The 16,611-nt window shown below is 53.8% G+C and overlaps 2 protein-coding genes, 1 long non-coding RNA gene and 2 other non-coding genes across 6 annotated transcripts; 4 read left to right on the forward strand and 1 right to left on the reverse strand.

Annotated features, from left to right (window-relative positions):
* Positions 1-960: 960 nt before the first annotated feature.
* Positions 961-4,546, forward strand: RPL23A (ribosomal protein L23a). 2 transcript variants are annotated; one of them, XM_005298257.4, is made up of 5 exons: positions 961-1,121; positions 1,551-1,731; positions 2,445-2,621; positions 3,216-3,285; positions 4,479-4,546. In XM_005298257.4, exons 1-5 carry the CDS (start codon positions 1,097-1,099, stop codon positions 4,491-4,493), a joined length of 468 nt encoding a protein of 155 aa, XP_005298314.1. In that variant the 5' UTR covers positions 961-1,096; the 3' UTR covers positions 4,494-4,546. The 2 variants fall into 2 exon arrangements, with proteins under 2 accessions (XP_005298314.1, XP_042713964.1); XM_042858030.2 differs by lacking the exon at positions 3,216-3,285.
* LOC112059647 (small nucleolar RNA Z17) lies at positions 2,267-2,339 on the forward strand. Its single transcript, XR_002888938.1, has one exon. It is a non-coding gene; the product is annotated as a small nucleolar RNA Z17 (small nucleolar RNA).
* LOC112059646 (small nucleolar RNA SNORD42) lies at positions 3,082-3,146 on the forward strand. The gene has a single exon (XR_002888937.1). It is a non-coding gene; the product is annotated as a small nucleolar RNA SNORD42 (small nucleolar RNA).
* A 3,014-nt stretch (positions 4,547-7,560) lies between the features above and the next one.
* Positions 7,561-11,471, forward strand: LOC112059634 (uncharacterized). Its single transcript, XR_002888931.3, has 2 exons — positions 7,561-8,335; positions 8,764-11,471. It is a non-coding gene; the product is annotated as an uncharacterized LOC112059634 (long non-coding RNA).
* Positions 10,039-14,999, reverse strand: TLCD1 (TLC domain containing 1). The gene is made up of 4 exons (XM_008169004.4): positions 14,730-14,999; positions 13,678-13,760; positions 12,426-12,508; positions 10,039-11,666 (listed from the first exon to the last, which is right to left on the reverse strand). The coding sequence occupies exons 1-4, from the start codon at positions 14,918-14,920 to the stop codon at positions 11,271-11,273; spliced, it is 753 nt and encodes a 250-aa protein (XP_008167226.2). The 5' UTR covers positions 14,921-14,999; the 3' UTR covers positions 10,039-11,270.
* Between the last annotated feature and the right edge of the window lie 1,612 nt (positions 15,000-16,611).

Raw genomic sequence — 16,611 nt, forward strand, 5'->3', positions numbered from 1 at the left:
GCTCCAGGCACCAGCCCAGCAAGCAGGTGCTTGTGGCAGCCAATGGAGAGGGGTGGCACGTCCGGCTCTTCGGCAGCAATTCGGCGGCGGGTCCCTCGGTCCCTCTCAGAGCGAAGGACCCGCCGCCGAATTGCCGCCGAAGACTGAAGCGGCGGCGGTAGAACTGATTGCGATCGCATCTTTTTTTGTTTTTTCTGCTTGAGGCGACAAAACCCCCAGAGACGGCCCTGATGGTGGCTGAAGCATGAAGGGGCATACGAATGTTTAGCATATCTGGCATGTAAATACCTTGCAACGCCGGCTACAAAAGTGCCATACGAACACCTGTTCTCACTTGCAGGTGACATTGTAACTAAGAAGCAGCCAGCATTATCTCGTGTAAATGTAAACAAACTTGTTTGTCTTAACAATTGGCTGAACAAGAAGTAGGACTGAGTGGACTTGTAGGCTCTGAAGTTTCACATTGTTTTGTTTTTGAGTGCAGTTATGTAATAAAAAAAAATCTACATTTGTAAGTTACACTTTCACAATAAAGAAATTGCACTACGGTACTTGTATGAGGAGAATTGGAAAAGACTATTTATTTTGTTTTTTACAGTGCAAATATTTATAATAAAAATAAGATACAATGAGCACTGTACAGTTTGTGTTCTGTGTTGCAATAGAAATCAATATATCTGAAAATGTAGAAAAACATCCACAATATTTAATAAATGTCAATGGGTATTCTCTTGTTTAACAGTGCAATTAATCACGATTACTTTTTTAATCGCGATTATTTTTTGAGTTAATTGCGTGAGTTAACTGCGATTAATCGACAGCCCTACTATTAATTAACAAAATTAATATTAATAAAACATTACAAACGCTGAGGTAATAAAAAAAACCACAACCCCCAATATGCACCGCCCGCAGGGACTTCTCTGCGCATGCTCTCGTGCCTACTCTCCTTCCGTCTCTCTGTCTGGAACGAGAACTACCACTCCCGGCATGCCATGCGCGATCTCGCGTTGCTTGTGCCTACTCTCGTGAGAGTTGGCCCTATAAGCCCGTGTGAGGCGGCCGAGCAGGCCCTTTTCGCTTCCCTTTTCCCAAGATGGCGCCGAAGGCGAAGAAGGAGGGTGAGTGTGAGGGGAGACCGCGGCCGCCGCGCGGGGCGGGGGGCGGCCGCCTGGCTCTGCCCGCGCCCCGTTGCGGGGCCTGCGCCCCACGTGCGGCTGCCGGGGCCCCCGGGGCCGGGCCGGGCCGAGCGCGCAGTGCGGGGAGCACCCGGCTAGGCCCAGGGCGGGTTCCGGGGCCGCGCGGCCCAGCGCCAGCCGCCCTCCCCCCGGGGGTCCCTTGGAGCCCGGCGGCTTGGCCGTTCGCGGGGCCCCGCTCTGGCGCGGGGGCGGCCTGGCTGAGGCCCGGCCCGGGGTGGGGTGAGGTGGGGGCGGCCTGGGCATCCCACGTGGCGCGGCAGAGCGGAGCCGGGCAGGCGTGTAAAGTCCCTTGTTGTCGAGGCCCACAGACCTGCTGCTGCCAGGCTCCGCTAACAGCCTTTTCTTTTGTAGCCGTCCCCGCTAAGACCGAGGCGAAATCCAAGGCTCTGAAGGCTAAAAAGGCCGTTTTGAAAGGAGTCCACAGCCACAAGAAGAAGAAAATCAGGACATCTCCCACCTTCAGGAGGCCCAAAACTTTACGATTACGGAGACAGCCCAAATATCCTAGGAAGAGTGCCCCTCGGAGGAACAAGTATGTCTGTGTGGTCCATTTCCTTTAAAATCTGATTCAGTATATCCAGTGAGAGGTCTGGACACCTTTCCCCCATCTCCATCACACCTGAGTTTCTTGATCTAAAGCCAGCTTGGTTTTAGTCATAATCTTATCAAGTTGTTTTTTAGAAATACTTCACTTGTTAAATGTAATGTTTATATTGGAGAATCATAAGTAAATACAAGCGAGTAGTTTTAGGTCAAGTCTAGGCTAGAAAAGGTTGATTAGTTGCAGAACCAGCAACCTCTCCTATTGCAGATGCTGTTTATACTGCAAAAAAGTGAGTGAAATAAGCTATGCTGACAAAAGCACTTTTTTACTGGTATAACTGCATCCACAATAGGGTTTTTGCTGGTATAAAGATGCTGCAGAAAATTACACCTAGAAGCAACATTGCAAACAGATTTCTAGTGAAGAACTGGTCTCAGTGAATGGAAGAGCTGTGTTTTGGAAACTGAAATAACAATGTCTTGTCAGCTTTCTTAATTACTTCGCTTTTGTAATGGATGTTTGGGGTGCAAATGATGATTCCATGCGACCAAAGCCTGAGAGCTTGTGATTACAATCTTACTAGTGACTGATGTACCCTGAAGTTTCCTAGAGCTATAGTGACGTCTGCTATGTGAAGGAGCTTTCTCTAGCATACCTCACTGCTGCTAGTGTTCTGTAACGCAGATGCTTCTCCCACACAGGCTTGACCACTATGCCATTATCAAGTTCCCTCTGACCACAGAGTCAGCCATGAAGAAGATAGAGGATAACAACACCCTGGTCTTCATTGTAGATGTCAAGGCCAACAAACATCAGATCAAGCAGGCTGTCAAGAAACTGTATGATATTGATGTGGCCAAGGTCAACACATTGATCCGGTAAGTGACACTGGGTTAAGTGGGAGGGAAATGGAGCACTTGTGGGTGTAAGATGTTTCAAAGTGCCCTGGATGGTGTTTAAGGGAAAATGTACCTGGCTTGAATTAAACTAGCAGGTCCGTGGAACTGGAACTCAGAGGACTAGCTGTGTGTGTGTAGGGGGGGAAAGGTTCTAATGGTACAGAGAAATCTGATTTTTCTGATTTATTCATATGCTTCCTCAATGCTGTATATAAAGACAGTTGTAGCCGAGTTTTCGTGGCTTGTAGGTTACAGTATGTGTGAGTTGCAGAGTTCAAGATCTGTCATGATTTTGTTGTACAATCTTGGGTTTGAATCTGAGCATGTCATGGTGGAATGTGAATTGTTATCACTGTCTGAAAGGAGTAACCTGCAGTACTGAGGAACCAGCCAGTTGATCTGAGCAGCTCTTTTGGAAGCAACAAAGGGAATTTTTTTTGTGCAAATGATGGAAAACTACTTCAACTGAGTACAGTGATGTTTTCAAAGGAACCACTGATGCACAACATGATACTGCGCAACTGGAAAAGAAATGGGGAGTTGTGGGTACTAATGCCTCATGCTTCATTGTAGGCCCGATGGTGAGAAGAAGGCTTATGTCCGTCTTGCTCCAGACTATGATGCATTGGATGTAGCCAACAAGGTGAGAATGGAGACTCTTGAATTTTCTCATTTTCATCTGCCCTCTCTACTCTGCTCTAGCCAGACCGTGTTTTGACATACAGCTGAGATCAGGGCTGTTATTCTCGGAGAGTGCTGTGCTGAAGTAGGGCAGTAATTCCTGTGCTCCATGTGGAATTGAATTTCTCACCGATTCTTAGTAGAATTCTTAGTGGTCACTGGGCTAGAGCCGTTAGACTTAAAAAGCCTTTAGGACGTTTCATACTAAAGTGGCTATTGACCCTGACCTCATAAGAAATGACAGGAAGGGGAAGAGGTATCATAATTGATCAGTAATGTTATCGTTGGCTTCTGTCAGAAATGTACTCATGCAGGGACTCTGGGATATTGATCAGCTAGGAACAAATGGCTCTGGAGCAAATTCATTTAAGAATGAAGGTATTGGTCATGCTCACAGCCCAACATTTTGTCTCCCTAACTTAACCAGCACTTTTAGCTGGAAGAGTAATTCCTCACTTACTCTCTTAATAATGCTGCATAGAGGTTGCTGGCAAAGAATGTCTGTTTATTCCCCTTTTTCCTCCAAGGAGAGGGGCTGTATTGCAGTAGGAGTTAGTGATCATGTGTAGGTGGTCTGGGAAATACTTTGGGATGAAACATGCTCTATAAATCTTGCTTACAGTCTCTTAACAGGGGGGAATAAATCTTTGCGCTATTCTAAAAGAGCTTCTCTGACACAACTTAAGCTGTCCAATGACTTGCCAGGTGTTGAGTAGAACATGCCAAAACACCACACGTTATACAGATACTCCCGGCACTTGCTAGGCCAGGGTAGAATTTTTGTTGCTGGGCTGGGGGAAGAGCAGTTAGTTCTACAGCGGAATAGGAGCATGGTGCCCCTCAAACCAGCCTTGGGGCCTGCCTCTTAAACAGGATGGTCAAAAGTGGGGGTAACAAGCATTTTAGTAGGGCTGTTGTGCGTCTTATTGTGCCAGGCTGTTCTATGGCAAATGTTCATCTACTTGTTGTAGACAAGATTAGGTGCTGCAGGAATATTGCATTTGCTTTGTTTGAGCTAGAGCAGACGGGATGTTTGCATAGGACTAGAGCTTTTGGGGGGAGATGGATTCATTGCCACTGTTCTACATCTTGGAATCTCCATCTTCATGTGGTCAGGGTTCAGGCTGTAACATCATTCCTTTTGTGTCCTTTCAGATTGGAATAATCTAAAGTGCATCCACCAAGAGCCGGGCAGATGAGATAATAAACTTTTTGTAAAACCACTTGTGGGCTCTTGTCTTCTGTAACGGAGTGCTCTCTGGGAGACTTTTGGGGCACTTTGCACAATTTCAGTGGCTTGAAGCACACATAAAGACTGTATGGGGCAATAGCTCAGTTTCATGCAACATTACGGAAGTGGAAGACTCTACATGCCATTTCCGAGGTGGGACTGTAAGGCTATCCCGAACACCTGCAGCACGGCAGGCTTCCCGGGAGCTAGTCTGCAGGAATTTGGTGGTGGTGAAGCACAGGAAGAGGTACAGGGACATCTCCACCCCAGCTCATTATTCTCCTTGCACAAGACGTAAATCTCGGTCTGTTCTGTTCAACACGCGGCTCTTGTCTTACCCCGGCTACTCTTGCAACACATTGCTGCTGCTTTCATTACATGGAGTTTAAATACCAATGGCTTCTGATGCTGCTGTTCCCACTTTATCCCTAGGCTCAGTCAGACCCTGTTCAAAGTGCTCTGTGCAGCGCGTTTCACAGAGAAAAGTTCGTCATGGATCAGGGCTACATCCTTTGGTGGGTTGGTTTCGTTTTTTTGCCTGCTGCTGCCGCCATTCTGTAACTCAGTGGTTCTCAAACTATTGTACTGACAACCCCTTTCACACAGCAAGCCTCTGAGTGCGACCCCCGCTTATACATTCAAAACACTGTTTTATATATTTTACACAATTATAAATGCTGGAGGCAAAGTGGGGTTTGGGGTGGCGGCCGACAGCTCGTGACTCCCCGTGTAATAACCTCATGCTGGGTGTAGCTACTTCACTGATTTCAAATGAGATGTTTAGAGAAGTTCTCATGTTCAGTTCATCTGGTTGATCACAAGTGCCTTCACCCTGTCTGGCTTAGCCAGATACCAGCTTCTCTTCTGTCAGACACACATGTGTTTTTAGTGGTAAAAATAAAGTCAACTGAAGGATGTTCCTGGGAGATTCCAGCTGCTCATGTACTGTGGGGGTGGGAGCCATGAGGGGAACCAAGTTTATTCAGTGCTTAGGGAGGTGTTACTGCACAGGGGCCATTGCATACAAACCAGAGCCAAGGGTGAGAGGAGGGCTGTCTTCTGACAGTGGCTGAAGGCCAGATTCTTGTAAATAGGGGGCAAATAGATGTTGCCCTCGCAGGATCTCCTGGGGGAAGATGTCTGTCTTGAGGGATAGGCAATAGGATCTTAAAACCTTTCCTTAGTTTTAACACTGCTGTAATTAGCCTCTGTTTACAATCTAGTCATATGGTCATCGCTATAGTATGTGAGCATCTCACAGTCTAACCATGCTTATCTTGTCACATGCCTATAAGAGTAGTAACTTAACCCCACCTTTGAGCCAGGTGCAGGACCAGAACTCAGAGACTGGTGGCTCCTGGATGTGATGCCTTCATCTTACAACCACCCTTCCTCATTCCTACTCACAGCCTGAGTTGGCTCTTTCCAACTACTCCGTTATAGATTCACTAACACTACAATGCCCCTTTGATTACCAGCCCTTTAAAAATAAGGTTCATTTGGTTTTGTCTGGCATGAAGTGCATTATCCCTGCTGCAATATAGGGCTTAGTTCCCTTGCAATGCACTATGTGTGTTGTGCTAGCATTGAAGGCCTTAATTAGGTTCAAGGTGCTAATCTGGGCAGTCTTAAAACTAGCTGCTGTTGCTAACTGGAAATGAGGGATTGCCATCGACAAAAATCTTTAGTTGAAACCAGCTCTTCAAAGTGTTTGACGAATAGGTAAGAATGTGGAGTGCTTACCTGTGGTAGGCAGGACGTGGATGCAAAGAACAGAGATGCTAGAAATATTCTTGCCTAACACCCCCAGTTGTGAAGGGCTGGGGTACAAGGATAGGCACTGGAAGAGAATGGCTGAAAGCCCTGGCCAACCAATGAGTGATTATCTTCTGCCTTGTGAGATTCCCCCCAGCAGTTGGACGCTGTTCTTCGCTTCCTGCCCCAAAGTTCTGGGTATGGTGATGTTTGCATTCCACTGTGGAGTGATCTGCACTTCAGCTAGGCAATGGTTTGTGTGTGCATGCTGACGCAAAAGTGCTGTGTGGATATAAGAGCTCTAAGGACCTTTGGGCAACATTGGGGTTTTTGGGCCAAGGTGGTGGTGTGAAACCTATTCTGATCTGTCACTTAAGGCTCAGACAGAGTTGCCACTTCAGGGGAGGTTTCATGCACTGGGATGCCTGTGAGTCTCAGGCAGTAGAACTGGATTTTCAGGGTAATTCACCCCAATGTGCCTCTGGCTGAGGCTCAGCAAATGACATCCTTTGACTTTAGTTCTCCCCAAAGAGGGGTGTGGGGGTGGTTATATGGAAACGGAGGTGCTGCTGATGGAAACCATCTATTTGGTGTTGGTTATTACTACAAGCCAGGGGGTGCAGTAGCACCCCTAGTTCCGGCACCACAGCATGGAAATAGTTAATCCCTTTTTCGGTAGGAATGATTTGACATCTCTAGGGGAGAAAACAACTTCTAAGCAAGGCATGTTCTGCTGTGAGAAAGACCGACCGTTCCCCTCTACAGAGGACTGGCTGAACCTATAGAGGGAAAGTGCACAATGGAGAAGCTTCAAAACCAGCTGTCTGCACTGCCACACCTTGGCTGCCTCCATGCTGTGCCTGGGAATCCCTCTGCAGAACTAGCCATACACCAGCGGGGGGGAAAGGACTTAGCTTTGGGGTGAGGCTCTGGTGGCTCCCCCATGACTCTGGTGGGTACAGGGAGATGCAGAAGGCAGGTGCCAGACTCCAGGGAGAGCATTCCATGGGGCCTGGCTGGCAGCTAAGGCGGGGGAGTGTTAGCTGGGCATTGCGAAGGAGAGCTTGGATTTTCTTCTGGTCATGACAGCTCCCCAAGGCTGTGGGTGCCTTTGAGAATCCAGCCCAATGCACGGGGGAGCCCCTTGGCTAGCCTTGCCCGCACCTGTACTGTGAGTTCCTAGAGCTGCCCTCCCCCCGGAGCACTAGGTCTGCTCTCCAAAGGTGGCCTGGCCAAGTGGCCAGCCAGAGTCAGCTTTGTGCCCTGAGCCTCATTCTCCACCAGGAGGGCTGGTGTGAATACTCTGGTTGTAAGGAGGCTGGCCAGAAGGCATGTGACCCTCTCTTTATTTTCCTTTAGGGCTGAGTGCTGCTAGACTGTTCTGGGCTGGGCAAGGCGGTTGGGATGGGATGAGAGCGGCTGGCCCTTCTGCTCGCATCAGGCAAGCAGTCCCACGCTGCTGCTGCTGCTGCTAATGCCCCGGGGCTGGGCCAGGCTGTTGCTGTATCATGTATTGCATTCGCCCAGGTGAGTGCAGACTATACAGGAAGAACCAGCAGCCACTGAGCAGCCACAGGCTCAGGCTCTGGAGTTTGAGAACCCTGCCTCTGTGCATGCAGCACCGGCTGCTGTGCCCATGACTTCATGAAGCACAAACTCCCAGCATGCACTGCACTGCCCACTTAGAGTGATGGCAACAGGGGTGAGCTTAGATCTGACCTGTCATTCATTATACCCTGCTCCAATTGGCAGAGAAGGGCACGTGACCAGTTTCCTGCTCTTGACTTCCAAGCTGCGTGTTCGGCTGCTGCCAGCGCAGGGAGGAGAGTGAGGGGTGGTGCCAGGGGGAGAGTGCGGAACAGCAGAGCCAGGCTGGCTTCCTCCATCTTCACCTTTTCCACAAGCCACGGCAGCATCCTTGCCTGTCTCCCAGGGACACGCAGAAGCTTGAAACAGTGTCAGCCAGGGGCCTTCATTTGAGCAAAGCTTCTGTAACCCAAGAAGGGCCCACACGAAGGAGAAGCAGGTATGTAGACGGGGCCAGAACTGCCGTGCGTTTGGGGCCGAGAGCAGGCAGCTGCATTTCATGTAATCATCCATAGCCGTGCCTCATTCAGCCCAAAGGCCAGTGCCACTCTGGCATAGCCGCTAGCTCCCTGCAGCTTGATTGCTGACCCTCCTGGTTAACCCTGGCCTTGAGTGCAGGGGTCGTGGTGGATAACGGAGACCCTCTAGCGAAAGCCCCAGGGAGCCAAAGGGAGAATCCAGGCCTCATTTCCAGCACGGCTGCTCACGCTGGGGCTGCCCTTGGAACCCTCCCAACTCCTGTTTGCACTGCAACACACCGAGCCACCTTCCCAGCCAGGCTCCCGGCCAAAGATTTATTCTGGTAGCCAAGTGCACGGTCTCTGTCTGCAGATGCCAGCACCAATTTGTCTCCCCATTGCTGCACAGGAACTCCCAGAGCGATGGCCTTTCACACAAGCTGCACATCCCAGGCCGATCAGTTAGCATGGGTGTTGGAGCAGCCTGTGTCTGCAAACAGCCCTGGCTATCTCCAGCCAAGTTCTTACCCACTGCCCACCAGCATGACACCTGACCACATACACAGCTCCCTCTCTGCTCCAGAAGTTAGCCCTGCCCTGTATTACGGCTGCAAAGCAGTGACCCAGCAGCATGCATCTGCCCTGGATGGATGCAGGAGGTAAGATGAGGGAATGCACCCAACTGCGCATGAGGCCTCTGGCTAAAGGTGAGTCCCAGGCTCACCACTCCTGGATTGGACCATTGGAAAGGGGGCAGCTGCGCACACCCCACTCCTGACCCAAGAACACTAGGGGTCACTGGATTATTTTTAGATAAGCCTTGGAGCCCAGCCTACGGCATCTGCCTCACTGCTTTGGGTGGAGTTGCAATAGCATGAATGGAGCTGCCAGGCCAGTTTCTCAGCTCTACGGCTTGGTGCATGGCCGCTCTGGTTGCAGGGCTAGCCTTTGTCCTGGCTGGGTTCTCCACAGGACGAGCCAGTCACCACCACCACCACCTAGCGCCAGTGTGAGCTCTGTGCCCTGCTGTGGCCTCTCTTCAGCAGAGTTCCTTCATTCCAGAGCCCTGGTCCTCCCTGTCTGGCCTGTCCCTAGATAGCACCAGCACTGGCCAACGCAGCAACTGGGTGACAAAGACTATGCTCCACAATGCCCCTCTCCTCTGCCCCTTTGCTCCTGTCAGTCCACGTCTTTCCTTTCTCTGCAGTCTTCATTGTTCAATGCTCTGCCCACCCTGCTAACCGCCCCCAGAATCCTGCTGACTTCCTCCCTTCTGGCTTCACCCATAGCTTCCCCCCCGCTGATAGAGCCCTGTGTCTCTTCCACACCAGCCCCTGTGGTCCCTTCTCAAAACCTGGGCCCCTCCTACTCTGCCCAGAATCCTGACAATCTTTTCCAGCAAAATTCACCACCTGGCAGCTGTTTCCCTCACCTGCCCCTCGACCCCCTTACTCCTCCTCTTAAACATTCCTCCCATTCTTTGGCTCCTTTCCCTTGGCCTACAAGTGGACACTCATCTCCTCCATCCAGAAAAACCTCCCCCCAGTCCCACCTGCCTCTGCAGCCACTGGCCAGCTCCCTCCCTCCCAGTCTGCAGAAACAGGGTATCTGACACTGAGCTGCAGGTCAACTATCGGGGGTAGCCATGTTAGTCGTATCCACAAAAACAACAAGGAGTCCGGTGGCACCTTAAAGACTAACAGATTTATTTGAGCTGCAGGTGTAATCTCTGGTGTGGGCAGACAGATCCAGCTAGCATGCTACAAGGAGCTATGGCTGCCCAGGCAGTGGGATGGGCTAGCAGCCCCGAGTACAAACCCTGCCTATGTACAGGGGCTGGCCAGGACCCGCCCCTACACTATTTTCAGTGCTGGACCTTCCCTTGGAGCTAGTGCGGGTCTGTCTACCTGAGCCAGAACGTCAGCTCAAGCGTAGACGTCTGAAGGAGCTTGGGCAGGGCAGGGCAGCGTAGGGGGGTAGAGGTGACTGACAGCATCAACAATGCGGGGAGAAAACAAGTACAAAGCCCAACTGTTGTCAGCTCTTATGGACAGGCACGGTCTGTTCTTTGTCCAGCACCTCGTGCAGTGGGGCCCTGGGCCGGATCTGGTGCTCCTAGGCCCTTTGCTAATACCAGTAATAGAATCTGCCCTGCAGAAGGAGGGGAAGTACCAGGGTGACCGTCTGGAAAGCAAGGGACAGGAGTGAACATGCACCATGGGAACTGGGTGAGCCCAGATGCTCCCTTGGAGAGCCTGCTCCGGGCACTGGCTAGAATAGACTGAAAAGCCAGCAGCCCGGTTCCAGGGCAGAAAAGTCCCCAGCCCCCAAGGCAGATACTACAGGCCCCTCTCCTGCAACCATCCTGTTAGTGAGAGGCTGATGCTACTCCCAGCACTTTAACCCTGCATGCCCCAAGCACCTGCGTATCCCACCTCCCCCGCCTCAAAGCCCTCTGCCCTAGCTCTCCATGGCCTTTGCACCCACTGCTGTCCCTGCCTTGATGGCTCTTCCCCCTCAGCGTCTGTAACAAGCTGCTTCCTTCCCAGCCCAGTGTGCGCTCTGCCCCGGGAAAGGATGGCCCAGATGTGCTGCAGAAGCTTGGAAACAGACACGTATTTAATGCATGTAACATCCCATCACAACATGGAAGATAAACCCTCTTTCCCAACCAGCTCCATCTTTCCCCTCCTGCTTTGCCTGCTGGGACCCCAGCCCCTGGGAGCAGCGCGGGACAGCTCAGGCCATCGCGCCACAAAGCACAGGCTTCGTGAAGTGACTGCAGAGCCCTGTGCCGGTGGAGCTCAGCTATAAGGCACATGTGGTGCAGAGCTGAGGAGGTGCAAAGCGCCCCAGGTCCAAGCCCTCCACTGCAAGGGGGGGGTCTGCACAACCCCACAGGCGCTGCCCCTTCACTCAGTCCACTAAGAACTTCTCCCCGCCCGCGTCCTTCCCGGCGCGCCGCCTGCAGGAGTCTGGGAAGAAGTCGGAGCGCAGCAGGCGGGAGAAGTACGTCAGGATCATGGCATCCAGCAGGAAGAGGTTGACTATCAGGAAGGCTCCCTGACCCCGCACCTCCACGTAGCGCACAAAGTACCAGGTCAGGTAGGTCTGGGGCACCAGGCGGAAGAGGAAATACATCACCAGGTTGACGTACTTGTTGATCCTGTAGAGGGTGGGAGCTGGCATGTTGCTCAGCTTCAGCAGCATGCGGATGGTCAGGAAGATGTTGCTCACCTCCACGAAGAGCGACAGTATCCCCGCTGCCACGAAGCGGCCCAGGAAGATCCCGGAGAAGAACGCTGAGATCGCCTGGCAGGGAGGACCCAGACACAGGAGTGAGGCCGGTCGCCTTCCCCTCCACCCCCCTGCCAAGCCCAGGCATGGAGCTGAGTGCCTGACACCAGGCCCACTCCAGAGGAAGGAGATTAGAAGGCAGCCAGCGAGGGGGGAACCCCTCCAGCTCAGCTGCAGGGCTGTGGGATGGGCCCGAGCCATCTCTCAGGAGTGAGCAGATTGGTTGAGCTTCCCGGGGCTCTAGACACAGTTGCATGGCCACCCCCCTCTCACAAGGTTAGTCTAACCCAGCTGGTGTCCCAGCCCGGATGTACTAACCAATCTTTCTGTGCATGGGAGGTGGGCAGGTCCCTTGGGCTCTTTTCACCACCTCCAGCTTTACTCCCCAGGGAATCACTCGTGTGTCCTGTTGACTGCCCCATTTGGCAGGTTCCGGCTTCTGCATGCCCACCCTGCTGAGCACACCTGCCACGCAAGGAAAGCTGCAGGTGAGACTCGGGCAGGGAGCTGCTCCGAATCTGGCCTTGCAAAGGAGGCGTAGGCCCATGCCCCTGAACTGCAGCCCGGCATCACGATCTGCTCAACTAACAGGCCGCGAGGCCAGCACAGGCCAGACAGCCCCAACCTCAGGGACTCGCAGCCCTAACCTCCTGTGGGGCACCCATCCTGCCTTCCCACCTCCCCGGGGTCACTGGTCAGTTCCACTCAGCTGTGGGTGTATCTGGAAAGAGCAGAGTCAACTCAGCAGGGCTCACTGCAGGGGCCTGTACTTGCCATGGCATGGTGAACCAGGTACTCCCAGGAGGCTCGGGACTGGTGGCTCACAATGATGTCGAGGGTGTCATGGATGAAGTAACCTGAGGAGGGGAGGGGAGGCGGAGAGCAGTTTCAGTCCGGGGTGGGGGGAAGTTACACTCACACCCTGTGCGTCTACAACAGACCCTCCATTGAGAGCTTTCAGCTGTCACCCAGTGCCAAGGCTAGTGAGATGGGGCTGCATTCAACAGTGCTCCCCCCCCCCCCATTAGTAACTAGCCAGGTGGGAACTAAAGTTGGGAGGAACACCCGATGTCCTGACTGACACTCTCAGTAAGGCAGGTTCACGCCTCTCAGGTGCATGCGTGATCACCAAGACTAGTTTGCCCACACACCCCTGTAGTTACCACAGCAAGCAGGGTGGAAAGGGATTCTGGGAGCATCTACAGAGGGTAGAAGCATGCACGGGGAACAAGAGTGAGACCATCTCTAAGGCGGGAAACATGGTCTGGAACAGGACGCTGGGAGCAGGAGTGGCTCTGTCTGGAATGGCTCGATGACTGTGCCGCACAGTATGGCAGCAAAAAGGCCTGTGCAATTTTAGGTGCCGCAGCCTCGTGTCATGGAGCAGGGAGGCGAGTGCCCCTGTTCACAGGGCTCGCTGTGTCTGGACACCACCAAGGTCCGGAAAAGCTGCAGGCAGCTCAGCAAAGAGCAAGCGAAGCGACCAGGGAACTGGAGGAACCGCGGCTAATTAGCCACGCCACAGATTTAAACAGTCACTGAGGAGGAACAGGCCAGACAGCTCTGTGGATCTGAAGATGTCAATGCCTAAGGAGGAGCACTGTTGTGGGTGGGACCAGGGCGTGTTACATGAACAACAGGATGGAATTAAAGCACAGGTGAGCTGAAGGCTGAACACCATGAAAGGTTTTTGAGCAGTGAGGGGAGGGGAGCCTCTCCCCACACTGCAGCCCTGAGCGCTTGCGTGGTGCTTAATAGGCGGCCGCGCAGCTTAGAGGGAACTTCGGTGAAAGGTATTGGGCTATACAATACTCTCCCCTGGGATGCAGCAGAAGACCCAGCACGTGGGACTTTCCAGAGTGACCTGCACAAAGCACTGGAAGGGATGCTGTTGAATCAGTCCTGCATGGAGCTGGCTGGGGCAGCAAGATGGGGAAGGTTCTTCCAGCTCCAATTTCAGCACCTCTGGCTGAAATGCAGCACACAAGGCCCCTGCACTGGGGGAGGAAGGGGCAGAAACCCCTACCTGCAGAGAAGCAGAGAAGCAGGTATCCCGACGTGGACGAGACGTTTTCAATGTCCATCAGCATGTCAGGAACCTGCCACACGCTGGGGAGGGGAGAGACACGCAGAGAGGTGTGTAGTTTCATTTAGTCTGAACATAGCACCCTCCTCACCTCCCAAGTGTCATGGTGAGGGGCACGGGCACAGTTCCTCTTCCTGCGTTACTCGTGGCGAGCAGCAGTAACTCCCCCAATAGCATGAGCGAAGAGAAACAGCAGGCCCCTCAGCCAGCCATTCAGCTCCTTCCAGGGCTGAGTGGGAGCCCAGGACGGGCCTAGGTTGTGATTAATTAATTAATTGATCAGTCAGTCGGTACAGTAAGAGTCCGATGAGGCCTTTGATCCTGTCTCCTTTGCTTAGTGGCTCATTGCTCATGCTGCAGGGAATAGCGAATGCTCCAAGCCCTGCTTGGAAGCGCCTGGACTCCCTGGGACCTGGCACATGATCAGCTCAGCCCTGCCTCCCTCTGCCAGGCGGGTACACGGAGTGCCCCACTCAGTGGAGGTCGCCTTGGCAACAGAGCGCCCCTTGCCATGTGTGCCCCTCAGGGCCCTCCCTGCAGACCAGGCCCGTCCCCCCATTCTGGTGCAGGTGCTATGCACCACTTGCGCTGCGTGCCCGCTGCTCTCCCGGGGACAGGGCGGGGATGCTAACGGGCTGAGCGGAGGGGCCATGCAGCCACACCACACAGCAGGGCCGTTCTCCCTGCGGGCAGAGCCCCGGAGCAGGGATCGGATATGGCGCTGGGGGGGGCGGGCTCGGGCACTGAGCAGAGCCCATGTTCCGTGCAGCACAACCGGCCTAAGGCCTTTGCGGGCACCGCAGCAGAACAGCCCCTGGGGACGAGGCGGGGCCGGGGGCAGGTGCTGCTGGCTCAGAGCGGATCTGCACCTGCCGGGGAGCCGGGCTCGGGGCAAACACCGCCAATGAGGCGCGGAGCCTCCGAAAGCGGCTTTGCGGGAGCAAAGGGGAGGCCTCGGGGGGCGGGGGCCGGGCCGGGCTCGGCTCACTCACCACAGCACGGCCCACAGCCCCGTCACCACCGAGTGCACGAAGGAGACGAGCAGGTTCCGCCAGCGCCAGGCGCGGGTCGGGTCCCGGCACACCTGGGCGGGCAGGGGCAGGCGGCGCAGCCCCCGCTGCAGCGCCTTGAAGAGCAGCGTGGAGCCCAGCACCAGCCCGGCCGCGCGCAGCCAGGGCCCCATGCCGCCGCCGCCGCCTGGCTCCCCGGCCGGCCGCCGCTCGCTCCGCCCAGCCCCGCTCCGCCCCGGCCCGGCCCACGTGCGCCGCCGCCCTGACTGGCGGGCCGGGGCCCCGCCCCCTGCCGGCCGGCACCCCGCTCGCCCGCCCCCTGGGGGCACGGGGCGGGGCTGGGCCAGCTCAGGGGCCATCGGGGCTGGCATGGGCCAGCTCAGGCAGCATCAGGACTGGCACGGGGGAGGGGCTGGCATGGGGGAGGGGCTGGGCCAGCTCAGAGGGTGTCAAAGCTGGCACAGGGGGCTGGGCTGGCAGGGGGAGGGGCTGAGGACATGGGGCAGAGACCTAGTACCTGCCTGCAAGGTTTCTTCAGCTGATGGGGCTTGGCCGGCACAGGCCCACTGACTCTTGGGAGCCGATGGCTTCCCTGCCAGGAGTTCCGCTCCCAGCCGTGCGTGTCCCCTTCATCTCCGGCCCACTGGTCCTCTGACTCTGTCACTTTCCAGCGCGAGGCCTCTCCCACCCCAGGGCCCTGAATGGTACAAAGAACAACTCCAGTTCTGTGCAGGGGGGAAGCCCAATCCCGAACCCACAGAGCTGGGGAGAAGCCTCCTCTTGTGCCAGCACCTTCCGTGGGCCCAGAATCAGCCCCATGGGGGCCTCAGAAACCTTTTCTCTTCAAAATCCATGTTGTCCCTTCCCATTCCCCTCAGCAGCATTGGCAAGGTGTGTCCCTGCTAGGAATCGTCCATCCCAGAAGGCCTGTGTACACTGACCAGCAAGGGAGCCAGAGGGCCGGGAATAAGCCCATCTGGCTGCATGGTCAGGATCCAGGGGCTCTGAGAGACAAACCCCGACCCTTCCCTGTTTGGAAATCTGGCCCAAGTGAAGCCAATAGACAGGAGCTGAACCACAGCAGGATGTAGATATGGAAGGGGGAATTAGAAGGGCCAGCATGGATTTTGAAGAGCAAATAACTAAAGAAGTATAAAAGGAACAAGAGATTTTTTGAAGTCTTTCAAAAGCAGGAACCCAGCAAGTCTGATAGATCGCCGAGGGTTAAAGGGCGCAGTTAAGGAAGATGAGGACATTGGGGAAAAGCAAACATATTTTTTTGCATCAGTCTTCCCCACAGGGGTTTTGGGGGGGATTCCCACTCGGATCTGCTCTTTCTGGCACTAAGGGTGAGGATCTCTCCCAGACTGAGGTGTCAGAAGAAGAGGTGGTGAAACAAACTGATCATTTCAAAAGCAGGAAGGCACCGGGCCCAGCTGGTTCACCTAGGAGTTCAGGAGGAGTTCAAGGACAAGGTGCTCCTCTGTGAAAACAGCCACTGTGCCAGAGGACTGGAAGGCAGGTAGCAAATGTACCTCCCTCCTACCCCCAAAGACTCTCCAGGCAATTTTGGAAAATTCAGAGCAGTCAGCTGTACCTGTGGTTGAAACAATAATTAAAGAAGGAATAACAATACACCTGACAGCTGTGTGATGTAGTCAAAGGGAAAGTGTGTTCCACAGATCTGTTAGAACCTGAATGGCTAAAGTCTGGAGAACTGTTTGACTTAATTGATTTAGATTCCAAAAGGTCTTTGACAAGATCCCGCACAAGAGACTACTGAAGAAGCCGAATTGTCATGGGGTGAGAGGCGAAGTATTGTCATGCATCAGAAACTGGCTGAGTAGGAGTAAATGGCCCATTT

Source organism: Chrysemys picta, chromosome 19, assembly GCF_011386835.1.
Source record: "Chrysemys picta bellii isolate R12L10 chromosome 19, ASM1138683v2, whole genome shotgun sequence".
Classification (NCBI taxonomy): domain Eukaryota; kingdom Metazoa; phylum Chordata; order Testudines; family Emydidae; genus Chrysemys; species Chrysemys picta.